Source organism: Pelodiscus sinensis, chromosome 5 (genome assembly GCF_052426305.1).
Source record: "Pelodiscus sinensis isolate ZL-2025 chromosome 5, ASM5242630v1, whole genome shotgun sequence".
Lineage (NCBI taxonomy): Eukaryota > Metazoa > Chordata > Testudines > Trionychidae > Pelodiscus > Pelodiscus sinensis.
This window is the reverse complement of record NC_143056.1, coordinates 74,759,103-74,773,590: the sequence shown is the minus strand read 5'-3', so window position 1 is coordinate 74,773,590 and position 14,488 is coordinate 74,759,103. Positions and strand designations below refer to the sequence as shown.

Genomic DNA, 14,488 nt, shown 5'->3' with positions numbered 1-14,488 from the left:
ATCTTTCTGTAGGTCTTTGCAGTCTGCATGGGACTTAACTATTTCAAGTAGTTTTGTGTAGCCTGCCAATTTTGCCACTTCATTGTTCCCCCCCAGATCATTTAGGAACATGCTGTATTGGTTCTATTACAGTCCCCAGAGGAACACCATTACTTATCTCTCTCCATTCTGAAAACTGATTATTTATTCCTACCCTTAGTGGGACTTGATTTACCTTTACAAGAACCACATTGACTTTTCTCCAACAAATTATGTTCAACTATGTGTCTGACAATTCTGTTCTTTACTATAGTTTCAACCAATTTGCCTGGTACTAAGATTAAACTTACTGGCCTACAATTGCCAGGATCACCTCTAGAAACTTTTTTAAAAACTGGTAGCACATTAGCTATACTCCTATTATTAGGTACAGAAAATGAAACAATTACATACAAAAAAAATCAGTATTTTTCCAATGAGATGTAGTTATCCCACTGAGATGATGTTAATAATGCTCTGATTTTCAGGAAGGAAGGTTAAACTACAAAGAGAGCACTTGTAGGATTTGTGATCCTAAAAACTGAAGTAAAGATTGAACATGTTTAAGAACTGATGCAGACAGTCTCTTGAGAGGTTGGTTTACTGACCATATAAACTCTCATATTGACTTTGCCAGATACATTCAAAAGATGAAACTTCATGTCTTGCTGACACTTTGAAACAAGTCTTTTTAAAAACAGTTTTGAAATTCCAACATTCAGATCTCTTCCTTGTCATGATACAGATGGTACTGCTGGGCAATTTGCATAAAAAGAGGAGAATATGCAAGAAACATTTAAACATTCTCAGTTCACCTATTTATGTGTATGAAGATAAGAAGAATTAAGATATTGTGATGTCTTATTTATTTAGCAGACAAGGGAAATGTAAAAATCTATTAAACCGAGAAGATGTGGTCAAATTTTTCTAAATTTCAAATTTTTCTTCATGCAATTTTGTGTGTCTCTGTGTGTGTGTGTGTATACACACACACACACACACACACACACACACACACACACACACACACACACACACACTTTTGATTTACCATTTCCCACATCCTCAAACATTTAACAAAAATGTTTCCAGGTTTTGAGCCAATACTAAACTGAGCTTATTTCTGACTTGCTAAAAAGGTATTTGATTATTTCTGCACATATTAATAAAAATAAAATTTGGTTGTTTTTTAAATATCATAATAGTATAATGGAGTGGAAGTAGTGTTGTGATTACTAAATATCTTCCAAAACAATAAATAGCTTTTATGTAATGTACACAACATTACCACATCATTAAAATACTCAATTAAATTTTAATTCACAATTATCTTCCAGCAGTCAGCTCACATGCACAATCACCTAAACAAATTGTTCATCATCATCATGCAGTTACTAAAGATCTTTGAATTTTCATTAAGAGCCTGGAGGTGACAGGTCACTGATGTTCTTCTAATGCCCAGTAGCAATCTAATCCTTCAGTAGGACAGCCAAACTCTGCTTTAGTAATGACAGCCAAGAAAAATGCAAAATCTAATCAACTAACATTTTTTATTCAGATATTAACAGATCATATGTCCTAAACTGATTGATGTAAATCATTCTCTGTATTAATAAATGCAGAAATGCCCTTTTAAATAACAAGTGAATAACCCACATAGTCCATCATATGGTAGAACATACTGAAAAATTCAAAACAGTGAAAGGGACCTGCTATAATAGCTTTAAGAGTATAACGGGTGAGACTTACTGGTTACTGTTAACCAACAGGGCTGGAGTAGCTCATTGCCCACCCCACAGGGCCCATCACAGCCGGGTGTAGCAGCCCCTGTCCATGGCAGGGCTGACCTGATACAGCCTCCCCGCCACAGGTAACACACTGTGGCTCCCAGGAAAGCCAGCTGGAGAGCCTGCAGAAAAGCCTCTCCAGAAGCAGGGCCAGCAGGGGGTGCCAGCACCGCTCCTGGAGAGGCTTCATTGTGGGCTTTGAGATATAAAGCTAAGCTTTGTATTCAGAGCCAGCAGCGCGTGTAACCATGCAACCGCTAAGATTTTTAGCAGTTACATGGTTATCTTTTGAAATGATGTTTTACATCCCTACTCCCACCATGGGCAGGCATCTTGAGCTAGTGAACTAAAAATAGCAACACAGTTTGGACCTTGCAGGTCCGGCACCCTCAGAACCTAACTGGTGCCGAATGAGGGCATTTGCCAGACCAGGGAAAGTCCTTACCCCTGTGGCCATGCTGCCACTGGGCTAGGGCTCCAACCTGCCCCGCTGCAGCCAGGGCCAGAGTGCCATGGCCGGAGTTCCACGGCCAGGGCAGAGCCCCGAAGCCTCCGGTCTCCGCAGCTGGGGCACAGCTCTGTGGCTGGGGCGAGGGATGGGCCACAGTGCTGCAGTCCAGGACAGAGCTCCCTAGCTGCTGCTGGGGCTGGAATTCCCCAGCCACTGGAGCCAGAACGCAGCTGGAGCTCTGTGGCTGAGGACGGGGCCAGAGCTCCTTGGCTGCTGGGGCTGGAGTTCTCCAGCCACTAGAGCCAGAACATGTCAGGAGCTCCTTGACCAGGGCCATAGATCCACAGCCAGACTAGCGCTCCCCGTCTGCTGAGGCAAGGGAGTTCCATTGGGGCCAGAACTCCCTGCTATGCCACCTGTCCTGCTCCCCATCACACATACACACTGGGCTCCTGGCTGAGTCATCAATGCCCCGTATGGCGCTCCTGCCTCACCACAACAATTAACTTAAGAACATGAGAATGGCTGCACTGGGTCAGACCAAAGGTCCATCTAGCCCAGTAGCCTGTCTGCCGACAGTGGCCAGCACCAGGTGCCCCAGAGAGGGTGGACCGAAGACAATGATCAAACGATTTGTCTCCTGCCATTCTTCTCCAGCCTCTGACAAACAGAGGCCAGGGACATCAATTCTATCCCCTGGCTAATAGCCTTTTATGGACCTAACCTCCATGAAATTATCTAGCTTCTCTTTAAACTCTGTTATAGTCCTAGCCTTTACAGCCTCCTCTGGCAAGGAGTTCCACAGGTTGACTATTTGCTTTGTGAAGAAGAACTTTCTTTTATTAGTTTTAAGCCTGCTACCCATTCATTTCATTTGGTGTCCTCTAGTTCTTCTATTATGGGAACTAATAAATAACTTTTCTTTATCGGCCCTCTCCACACCACTCATGATTTTATATACCTCTATCATATCCCCCCTCAGTCTCCTCTTTTCTAAACTGAAGAGTCCCAGTCGCTTTAACCTCTCCTCATATGGGACCCGTTCCAAACCCCTAATCATTTTAGTTGCCCTTTTCTGAACCCTTTCCAAGGCCAAAATATCTTTCCCTCCTCCTGGGCTCTGTGGTCCTGGTTAAGGGAGATACAACCTGTACTGAGGTTGTGGCACTGGGCAGCAGTGATCATGAGATGATCAATTTCACTTCTGTGATGGTCAATTTAGTTTCTGTGATGAGGTAACTGGCTCTGTGAATATGCGGAAGTCAGTGGATGTGATATACCTTGACTTTAGCAAAGCTTTTGATACGGACTCCCACAATATTCTTGCCAGCAAGTTAAGGAAGTATAGATTAGATAAATGGACTGTAAGTTGGATAGAAAGCTGGTGAGATTGATGGGTCGATGTCTGGTTGGCGGTCGGTTTCTAGCGGAGTGCCCCAAGGTTCGGTACTAGGACCGGTTTTGTTCAATATCTTTATTAATGATCTGGATGAGGGTATGGATTGCCCCCTCAGCAAGTTTGCACGTGACACTAAACTGGGGGAGAGGTCGATAAGTTGGAGGGCAGGGATAGCCTCCAGAGTGACCTAGATAAATTGGAGGATTGGGCCAAAAGAAATCTGATGAGGTTCAACAAAGACAAGTGCAGAGTCCTACATTTGGGACGGAAAAATCCCAAGCATTGTTACAGGCTGGGGACTAACTAGCTAAGTAGCAGTTTAGCAGAAAATGACCTGGGGATTACAGTGGATGAGAAGCTGGATATGAGTCAACAGTGTGCCGTTGTAGCCAAGAAGGGTAATGGCATATTAGGGTGCATTAGGAGGAGCATTTCCAACAGATCTAGAGAAGTCATTATTCCCCTTGATTCAATGCTGGCGAGGCCACATCTGGGAGTATTGTGTCCTGTTCTGGGCCCCCCAGTTTAGAAAAGATGTGGACGCATTGGAGAGGGTCCAGCGGAGGGCAACCAAAATGATTAGGGGGCTGGAGCAAATGATCTATGAGGAGAGGCTGAGGGATTTCGGCTTATTTAGTATGCAGAAAAGAAGAAAGAGGAGGGATTTGATAGCAGCCTTCAACTTTCTGAAGGGCGGTTCCAAAGAGGATGGAGAGAGGCTGTTCTCAGTAGTGACGGATGGCAGAACAAGGAGCAATGGTCTCAAGTTACAGTGGGAGAGGTCTAGGTTGGATATTAGGAAAAACTATTTCACTAGGAGAGTGGTAAAGCACTGGAATGGGTTACCTCGGGCAGTGGAATCTCCATGCCTAGAAGTTTTTAAGTCATGTCTTGACAAAGCCCTGGCTGGGATGATTTAATTGGGATTAGTCCTGCTTTGGGCACGGGAATGAACTGAATGACCTACTGAGGTACCTTCCAGCCATAGGATTCTATGATTCTAAACTGGGCAAGCCACTGAAGTCCATACCTGTCCAATCTCTTAGGTTTGGAAATAGAATCCTGGACCCAATAACTGCCACTGCCACAAAACACAGTATCCCCAATGCTATTTTTTCAACACAGTTTATGTTGAGCAAGCGTAAGTCTACCAGCACTGAGAAGTATTAATGTGCACGTAGAAGATTTTGCGATATATATAAAATAAAAACATCAATACTATTATTGAACTCATTTTATTGACAGAAGAAATGCATGAATTAATTTGACTATTTTTTATTTTGAACACTCCATTTTAGTGAATGGCTATAGACAGAAACTGTGCTATTAGCAAGCCGGGAAACAAGTTTCCCTAATGTTGAGAACAAATATGTGGCCCTGTAGAACATCAATGTTATCAGTGTAATTATATACTATGGGCACTCACCACTTCTTCCAGTTCCAAAATCCAGGCCTCACCATTTAAGATAAAATATTCACTTGATTTCTATATAGCAGGAAGAGCAGTTGCTCATCTGCTTTGGGTGCTTGACAAAAACTAAACTACAAATATAATACACATACACCCACAGACATACATGTCTCCCCCTCCATTATTACTAAACTGCAGAAAGTCCATCCTCTGTCAGTTATTTACAGCACAATGCAAATAAAGTACTGAAACATTCCACATATTACTCCACCCCTCCCCCCATTAAAAGCATCCATCCCATTCTCCTTTTTTCATATGCTTTGGCATTAAGATGGACTTTTCAATATATCCTTAAAATAATCAGAAATAGGCAAAGTTGGACCAAAGATGGGAGCAAGTTTCTTTTAAATGTCACAGAAGAGCCTCTGCAATTGCAGCGATATAGAATAAGGAAAGAGGCCATCTCTTAAGTACATAGATCATTGGTAAGGCTATGATTCTATCACAGAGGTTACAGAAGTCACAGAAGCAATGACTTTCTGAGACCTCCATGATTTAAGCCAGTATTAGCTAGAAGCTGCACAATCATACCACCATCTAACAGCAGCTGGGAATTTTGGGGTTTCTCCACAGCGCCAACACAAGCCATGATGGATCAAGGAACTCTGAACCACAAAAAGGAAGTAGGGCCCTCACCACTGCCCATTTTGTCACACATATCTTACTATATTTTAGAAGCATGCATCTGTCTGTCCTTCTGCCCATCCATCTGAGTCTGTTTGTTCAAGAAGAACTCCTAAATGGTAAGAGCTAGGACCAAACAACTGGGTATGCAGCTTCCTCTTATCACAATTTAAAGCAAGGTCGGGGTTTGATTGTGCTGGACAATGGGATGTGCCTGGAATTAGATTTTTTTCGTAAAATGGAAAGGAAGAAGTCTGGTAGAAGGGACAATTATACTGCAGAATAACCACAGGGGACTGAGGGTGCAGCAAGCAGCCAGAGATGGGGACCAGGACAGCTATTGGGCAAGCAAGATGCGGGGGTGGAGAAAGGTATCTATTATATATTTCAGAAAGTTTGTCTGTTTGTGTGTTTTGTTTGTCTGTATGTCTGGGGACAAGCACCCCTCCCCGGCTGTGCCCTCTGTAGTGGCCATAGACAGGTGCTTCTAACTTGGCCCCAAGCTGCAAACTGAACCTCTCATCCCTAGGCCCACTCCAGAATAACGATTTAAATGAAGAAAAACAAAATTTGAGTTGAGGACTTGACCAATGCTAGATAAATCTTCTAGTTTTTAAATAAAAATCAAAAACAGATCATGAGCTCCAGTGAATATTTATTGCCTGTGACCGGTTGCTGACTTTTAGTAAATACAGGCAGTCCCCGGGTTACGTACAAGATAGGGAGTGTAGGTTTGTTCTTAAGTTGAATCTGTATGTAAGTCGGAACTGGCATCCAGATTCAGCCGCTGCTGAAACTGACCACCAGTTCTGACTTACATACAGAATCAACTTAAGAACCCCAGGCGTCCCCAAGTCAGGTGCTGCTGAAACTGATCAGCAGCTGATTCCAGGAAGCCCGGGGCAGAGCAACTCTGCCTCGGGCTTCCTGTAGTCAGCGCTGGTCAGTTTCAGCAGCAGCTGACTTGGGGACACCTGGGGTGGAGCAGCTGGGGTGCTGCTGGGTTGCTCCAGTAGCGCCGCTCCTCGGTGCTACTGGACCAACCCAGCAGGACCCCATCTGCTCTGCCCCAGGGTCCAAAACAAAAGCCTGGTCTGCTGGGGGGGGGGCACACTAGCTGCGCCCCCCCCCAGCAGACCAGGGACACGGGGAGCAGAGCCGCAGCGGCAGCGGGGTGCCGCGCTGCGGCTGCAGCTTCAGTCCCGGTGCCTGTGGTCTGCTGAGGACGGTCCCCAGCAGACCACAGGCACCGGGACTGAAGCGGCAGCAGCGGCGGTTCCCCGCGCTTCTGAGGCTTTGCTCTGGCAAAGCCTCAGAAGCGCGGGAACCCGCCCGGTGCCCCTGGTCTGCTGGAGACAGTCTCCAGCAGACCAGGGGCACCGGAGCAGCTTACGAACGGGGCTCTCTCGCCCCGGAGCTCGCAGGTAGCAATCCGCCACCTCGACCTCCGGGGCGAGAAAGCCCCGTTTGTAAGTGCGGATCCGACGTAAGTCGGATCCGCATAAGTCGGGGACTGCCTGTATCTATGACAAAATCTTAGCTTTAATCCTAGGGCATTTAGGAGTTCACTAAATCAATACCAACACCTTAAATTCCATGTCAAAAATCAATACACAGTGCAGAACATGAAGCACTGTGCTTACAATATTTAAAAAGATATATACATAGAAAAAAAGCTGTACTGTAGCATTGAACAAGTACCATCAATACTTCTCTTGTCCTTCTTTAAAAAAGTTTATTCTACAACTATTTTACTGAAGGCAAATTATTTACTTACTTTGAGAGTAACTGCTGTTGCTTTGATAATAAAATCATTTACTGATACTTTAATATCATCTGCAAGAGAAAAAATAAATACAAATTATGAATAGTGGTTACCAATGGAGCTCCAGAAATTACAAACCAGACAGTTTCATGAGTGAATATTCCAGTATTTCAGTCAACTAATCTTTACTGAACAGGAACAGGACTCTAGAAAGTCTCCTCTATAAAATACTCTAGTTTATTTGTTTCCATAATGAAGTGTCAGAGAATGAGGAAGATGCTATCGGATAAAGCACTGCCTAATACACCAATGGGAATAGTATGATATGCACAGAGGCCCTAAAAAAAAAAAAAAAAAACCATGACTGAAGGATAAAATTAACAAGCACATGTGGATGGTAAGACAAGCTATTAGGAGAACTGCAATTCATGAACTTTAGAACAATTTGTTTCCATTATTTTAGTTGTATTGGTGGACAAGAAATGTTTATTCTGAGAAAAACTGTTCTAGAGAATTCTCTTAATTTACAGGAAAAATATCTTGTTTCCAAAGGTAGCTTATTTGCTTATTTCCATAGCTTATTTTCAAAAAATAACCTGCCATGTATTTTAAGATGAAAAAAGTGTAATCAGCTTTTAAACCAATGCTGATGTGCAATCTAGTGGCTTAACATTTCTCCTCTCCCCCATATTAACGGTTGATCCAGTGTTTTTACAAAAGCGCTGGACTGAAGAGTTGAGCAAGCAAAATCCTGTGGCTTTTCCACATAAGAACTTCCTGGACATCAACTGATTCTCTTTTTTATTAGGTTCTAATGAAAAGTTCTTGCTTTGACCCAAAGCTTTTGTACTTGTGCCCACCACTGAAGGAACTTCAGATTCAACTCCCCAGATCCAGTTCTGCCCCTACTGTGTTGATTCCTGGCCTGTTCCAATACAGGATGAGAAAGCGTTCTGTTTATAGTCAGTGTGTTGCCAAAATATCATGAAAACAACCATTTTCGCAAGATTTTGACCCAATATAGCAGAAATCTCATGGAAACAAATGATGCTGTTAAGGGATTTAGAAATTTGGTTTGATTGGGTCCCTTTGGTTCACAACTGTAGGCCCTAAACCCAAACACAAGCTCTGATCTTACCTTCACCACAAACTAACCCAACTCTGAAATCTGTCTTCACAGCATATCCCATAATTACTTGTTATTAAACTAGATTGACTCATTTGTATCCATCAGCAGTTATTTCAATTGAACATTAAATATGGGGGTTGGAAACTACAGTAAGGAGTACAGCCAATAGAGAATAAATTGTGCTTTTGATAGTGATCTATTAGCAAAATCCTTCTAAAACACTCTCGTTACCATGTACTGTATATATCCACTCTTTAAACTTTTACTGGCTGTGAAGAGACAAAATCATTGACGAATGTGAGAATGTGTTCTCCTCAATCACACATAGGAGGGGGTTATGTGCTAATTTCAGATGGGAACTGGAACTTAAAAAAATATGTATCAGTGAATCAAAAGAGCCTTATTATACAATCTAATCCTCCCAACAGACATCATGAGCAAAACTTCATTCTGTGCCTTTGACATCACAATGCAGAGCACATCTCGACTTAACTCATTATAATGGACTTTGATTTACTTCATAAGAATGCAGGCAAAATAAATACAGAGAAGCATAGTGCTGAGTTCAAATGGGGAAAGAATGCCAGTCATTTAAAACTTCAAACTTTAAACAATGTTGATATGTCAAAACATCAAAATGATTTTTAACACGATTTCCATAAATTAACATTTTTGTAACAGTACTTTGGAAGACTTTAGGATTAAAACAGGAAGACATTTTCTTTTGCTCGAATAGCTAACAGTGAATTAATTACTAAACAATCTGTAGTTTGGTATATTGAATGTAATATTTAGCTTAAGTTTATACAGCCTTTCTCCCAGCCCCCCCAAAAAGTTACTAAGGTATTTTGCAAACTATAGCACTTTTATTATATGTATAGGCATTGTTCCACATACAACTTAAATGACGAGGAGTCCTGTGGCACCTTATAGACTAACTGAAGTGTAGGAGCATAAGCTTTCGTGGGCAAAGACCCACTTCGTCAGATGAATGTGACATGCATCTGACGAAGTGGGTCTTTGCCTACGAAAGCTTATGCTCCTACACTTCAGTTAGTCTATAAGGTGCCACAGGACTCCTCGTCGCTTTTGCAGATTCAGACTAACATGGCTACCCCTCTGATACAACTTAAACGTAGCTCCTTCTGGAATACAACCTAGCTGCTTTCTAACAAGGCGTTCTCGAGCAACACTGAACAGTTTATGACAAGAATAAAAAGGTATTTACGGATTCAACCAAACCTGTAGGCAGTGTAGTAAGTTGAGGGTCAGTAACATAAAATCAGCAGGACAGAAATCTAAAGGACAAGACTTTGGCTCAGAACTGCTTGGTTAAAAAGAAATAGTACAAGCCAGCTCAAGTATAAAGAGTGCCAAAAAGTTCCAGACACAAGTACCAAGCACAGGTTGCCAGCACATTCAAGAGGGGTTGTAATAGAATGCCTTGTTGAGAAACATCTTGGTGTCAAGCACCTCCCCACAAAAAAAGTACATACCGACGTAGGTTCAGGACTGGGTTGAAGTTGACAGCTTGATAAATAGTAAGTTGACAGTATGAACAACAGTAAGTAAGCTCCCCTTCTGAGACATAAGGGGCAGTAACCAGGCAACAGAAGTAGGCAACCTGATACGTCAGTGGTGTGTGACTTGATTGTACCTATGTATACAATTGCACCTCGAAGGGTAATCGCTGGCTGACGGGGGGGGGGGGGGGAGGCTGGGGGCAGAGGGGGCAGGGGGAGGAGGATGGGAGGGAGTGGCGCTAGATAGCACTTAATGGGTATTGGCACTTGCCACAGCTTACGTAAGGTGTAGGGGTGCAGCGGCCACTCTGTTCGTTGACAACTATTAGTGTATGTGTATGTTGTTTGGCAATAAACCTGCCTGAATGATTTTGATCCTTAGTTGATTTGTGGTCTCTGGGGGCTCTTTCTGGAGTCTGTCGTGTTAATTGTGCATGGTTAACATGCTAGACAGGGGAGCAAACTCATGCATGCACGCAGCCAAAAGTTTATCATCACTGATGGAGAAGAGGAGCTGTCAGGAGGAACCCATTGGGACGAACCCCGAAACCCTGATTAATTACAATGACTAATGACAAGAAGAATGGGTGAAAGCTGGCCACAGCAAGATTCAGGGAGAAATTTTCAGAAATATAAGAGCATGGTATAAAAGCATTTCATTGTCTTTGATGGCTGATGAGATTTAGGTATCCAATTGCCATTTGTTCCTCTGAAATGACCCCTTTAGACTCATTCCAAATTTCTGCAGTTTTGGTGAAGTGAGCAAGTTATTTTTAGTTTAGTGTCAACTACAGCTTTGGGGGAGCAACTCGATACATGGAATACAATATGCACATACATGTATAGTAGAAAAGACTATACTGCATAGTAAAGATTACCAAGGTGAAGGGATCTGCAAGCACAGAAATTCTGTAAGCATCAACAGCAAAGGAGGCAACAGCTCTCAATACACGGGATAGTAATGTAAAGTATTTTAAAACAACCTTAACCCTAACTTGAGAGTAGTAATTTTTTCTAATGTGAACACAAGGAATGGTGCATATTGTTTAGATGGTAAAATTGCTTTCCTTCCCCTAGTGGAAAATGTCAGTGGCTATATTTGTATTATATTATCTTGTGAAGTGTTTAGGAGGAGGTTATGAGAACTATATGCAGTCACTATCTGTGTGGCAGGAAAGGCACAGCTACTGATACAGAGTAGTGTAGGTTCACAATAACTATGGCATCCTCCTGCACGCATGTAAGATTTTAGAGAGTTTTAAATGCATTATCAAAAAATGCTACAGCGTGCCAGTCTAGTCTACTGTCATAGTAACTGCTGTCTCCTGAATAGCCAAGACAGCATAAATTCTTCAATTCAGGGGGGTTAAGGTTACAGCAGTTGATGCATTTGTTTGAAAATGTTTCTCAAACAGAGGAAATTAACCTGCATTTCCACAATTAAGAAATATTTGCTTAACTATAGCAAATGAATTTGGGGCTCATATTCTACTCTCCTTTTGTCCACATAACTAATTTATTATATTTATCATGATTGGTAGCATCTGCACAAGAGAGAGCCAGGATTGTACTACAATAGCCTTGGATTTTAGACTAATTCACACACATCCCCAAATTGGGGGAGATTTTTTTAATATAAAGGTGAAAAATCTAGCTTCGGTTGCTGAAATTTACATAAAATGATTTTTAGACTTAAGTTGTTTCTCTTAGACTAAATGAGAAGTTAAAACAATACAGAGCAAAACAAAATGGCAGGGTCGTCACCTTCACAGCTTCCAAAGGCAGAAGGCACTGATTGGAATTCAGACATGATCAGATATTAATGCAATGGTCTGTCCTACTTCTACAAGAGAACACCACCATTATTCTTGTTTGCTGTTGCAGTGTGTCAGTATCAAAGCTGCTTGGATTTGCAGTAAAGGCCAAGCTTACAGTAAATCAAAATCCTTTTATCATCATGCACTGGCATCTGGATGACCCCATTGGTGTGAAATATTTTTAGCAGAGGACTATATTAAGCTTTCAATTGGAATTGATGCCGCACATTATGAAAGCAATGTTTTTCATTTGAACAAAAATCTCTACCAAGCTACGCAGATTATTCTGCACTCAGACTGAACTGCTAGGTACCCATTTCCAAAAACAACCTGGGTTTGTGTCTACAGCAACTGTAATTCTTTCTTTGAAAAATCTGGCTAGAAAAATTCAGGATGAAGAAAGTAAAACTGTAAAGAGATGCAACATAGATAAATGGTAGATCTACTTAAATCATGAGGAATTTTAGTGATGAATAACTTATTTGATGATCAACTAATTGTTGAATGATATTCCTCAAGTTCTTTTTGGTGGGAATTTAAATATTTGAGATTAAAATAGTCACAGGAAAAAAGCCCAATATCTATTAAACTATCTGCAATTAATAATTTGACATAGGTACTAGTGGAAATTTTATCAAAGCCCCATTTTTTTAAAAAAAAGTGTTTTAAGCTCTTAGGAGTTTAACTCTCATTGACAGTCAAGGGGACCTAGGATTTTAAGTCACTTAGGTACTTGTGAAAAATTTACGCCAGACCCAAGACACACTTATTTAAAAAATTATATATATTCAACAGTTTGCCTTTATTATTGATATACTTTGTGATTATTTATATATTCTTTTTAATGTGCGTATGTGTATATAGACACACACACAGTTTAAACATCTATTTTTAAAATAACAGTTTGTTTCATGGCTAAATATTGCAGATCTGTCTGGGGAAAAGACTCACTGACGAACCTCAATACTTAGCTAAATGCAGTTATGATGCTCGTAACTGAACTCGACTCTACTGCCTTGGCTTCCAGTTCTTGCAAACATCTTTCCTCAGGTTATCCAGTGAGACATTACTGGAGTATGGAAAAGCATTCACTAACCAAAGCATTACACAAGGAGTAACAGTTAATTCGAGGGAAGGGTTTTGGATCGGACTACCATGTCTACATGCGGCGAGTTAATTCGGGCAACCGGCATTTTAAAATGGCGACCGGCTGCAAATATGCTAATCAAGCACAGGATATTTAAATCCTGCGCTTCATTAGCAACTTCGGTATGCTTCATTTGCCTCCCTAGTTCAAACTGGGGGGCAAGTGTAGACATACTCTTTGAGTCTTGCCAACCGTTCTGGGATGGCTGGAGAAACTCTTCAAACATCTAACTTCAACTTAGAAGACGCATGGAACATGAAACAGAGCAGGCTCTGATGTAAAAACAACACTCCACAGATGATCCCATCAAACTTCCCATTTCTTTGGTCTACCAAAGACACTGGATAATTATCAATTGTATTAGGACATTACGTGGAAGAAGCGCTCACCTGATGTACACATCTAGAATGAAGGATTCACCACAGTGTGAATGTGGAGACCTTTACACCATAGAACACATTGTGAACGAGTGCTCATCCTTTCATTTCCAGGAAGGATAGCAAAGACACACTCTCCTGAAGTTCTTAGAAGGATTACAGACCTTTCTATTAACTTATAAATGTTATTTCCATACTGTGTTTCCACAGGATCCCTGCCTCATTCAGTGCATAGGACATTTTATGCACAGACAGGGCTCAAGGAAAGGATCAGGGCTTTGTAATGAGGAGACTTGTCCGTAGGGCTCCTGCTTAGTTGTTGCAGAAGTTGTGAAGTTGTGTAGAAGAATGAGGCAGAGGACTTCAAGAATAAGTTCCAAGATGCAATTTAAGCGTGACAACATCCCTGTGGTGATTAATGTCTTAATACTATCAGGTACCGAAGATCTTCTGCTTCTATATTCTTTAGTAGGAATCACTCAGCAAGTGATTCCTAAAGTGACTCTGAGATACTGGACAAGTTAATGACAGGGTTTGGAATAGATAATTCTGTTCCCAGTACTCTAATCCAAACCCTTTAGTAATGTAGCTCAATTATTACAGCAAGGACAAAAGTGTATATTTCATGAGATAATTAATGTTGATCGGAAGTGGCTTTATATGTAATTGCTGAAGAAATTCCATTGCGATTATTGTCCAATTCTCCAAGACAATTTTGACTAAAAAAGGAACTACGGCTTAAAAATAAATAAAAACATCTTTTATGACACTGAAGATAATTAGAATTTCAGTGGACAAATCTACCATTAGAAGAAAAAAGAAAAGACCATAAATACAAATGGAATGGATTATAAAACACCTGCCATGCATTTTCTTTAAACTTCAATGTTTTTGACCACATAATTAAACCAACATTAATGGCAGAAGGAGGACATACGGAAAGCCGCTAGAAAAACTATAGATGTCTGAGTCTTATTTTT

At 41.3% G+C, this 14,488-nt stretch overlaps 1 protein-coding gene across 3 annotated transcripts in view; it reads right to left on the bottom strand.

The window, feature by feature from the left end:
• The window catches only part of PDHX (pyruvate dehydrogenase complex component X), a 106,851-nt gene that overhangs the window by 18,037 nt on the left and 74,326 nt on the right, over window positions 1-14,488 (bottom strand). For all 3 annotated transcript variants that reach the window (XM_089778541.1, XM_075927469.2, XM_075927468.2), the window contains one exon: window positions 7,528-7,586. In XM_089778541.1, coding sequence (XP_089634667.1) covers window positions 7,528-7,586 — 59 coding nt within the window. The remainder of the gene's footprint in view (window positions 1-7,527; window positions 7,587-14,488) is intronic.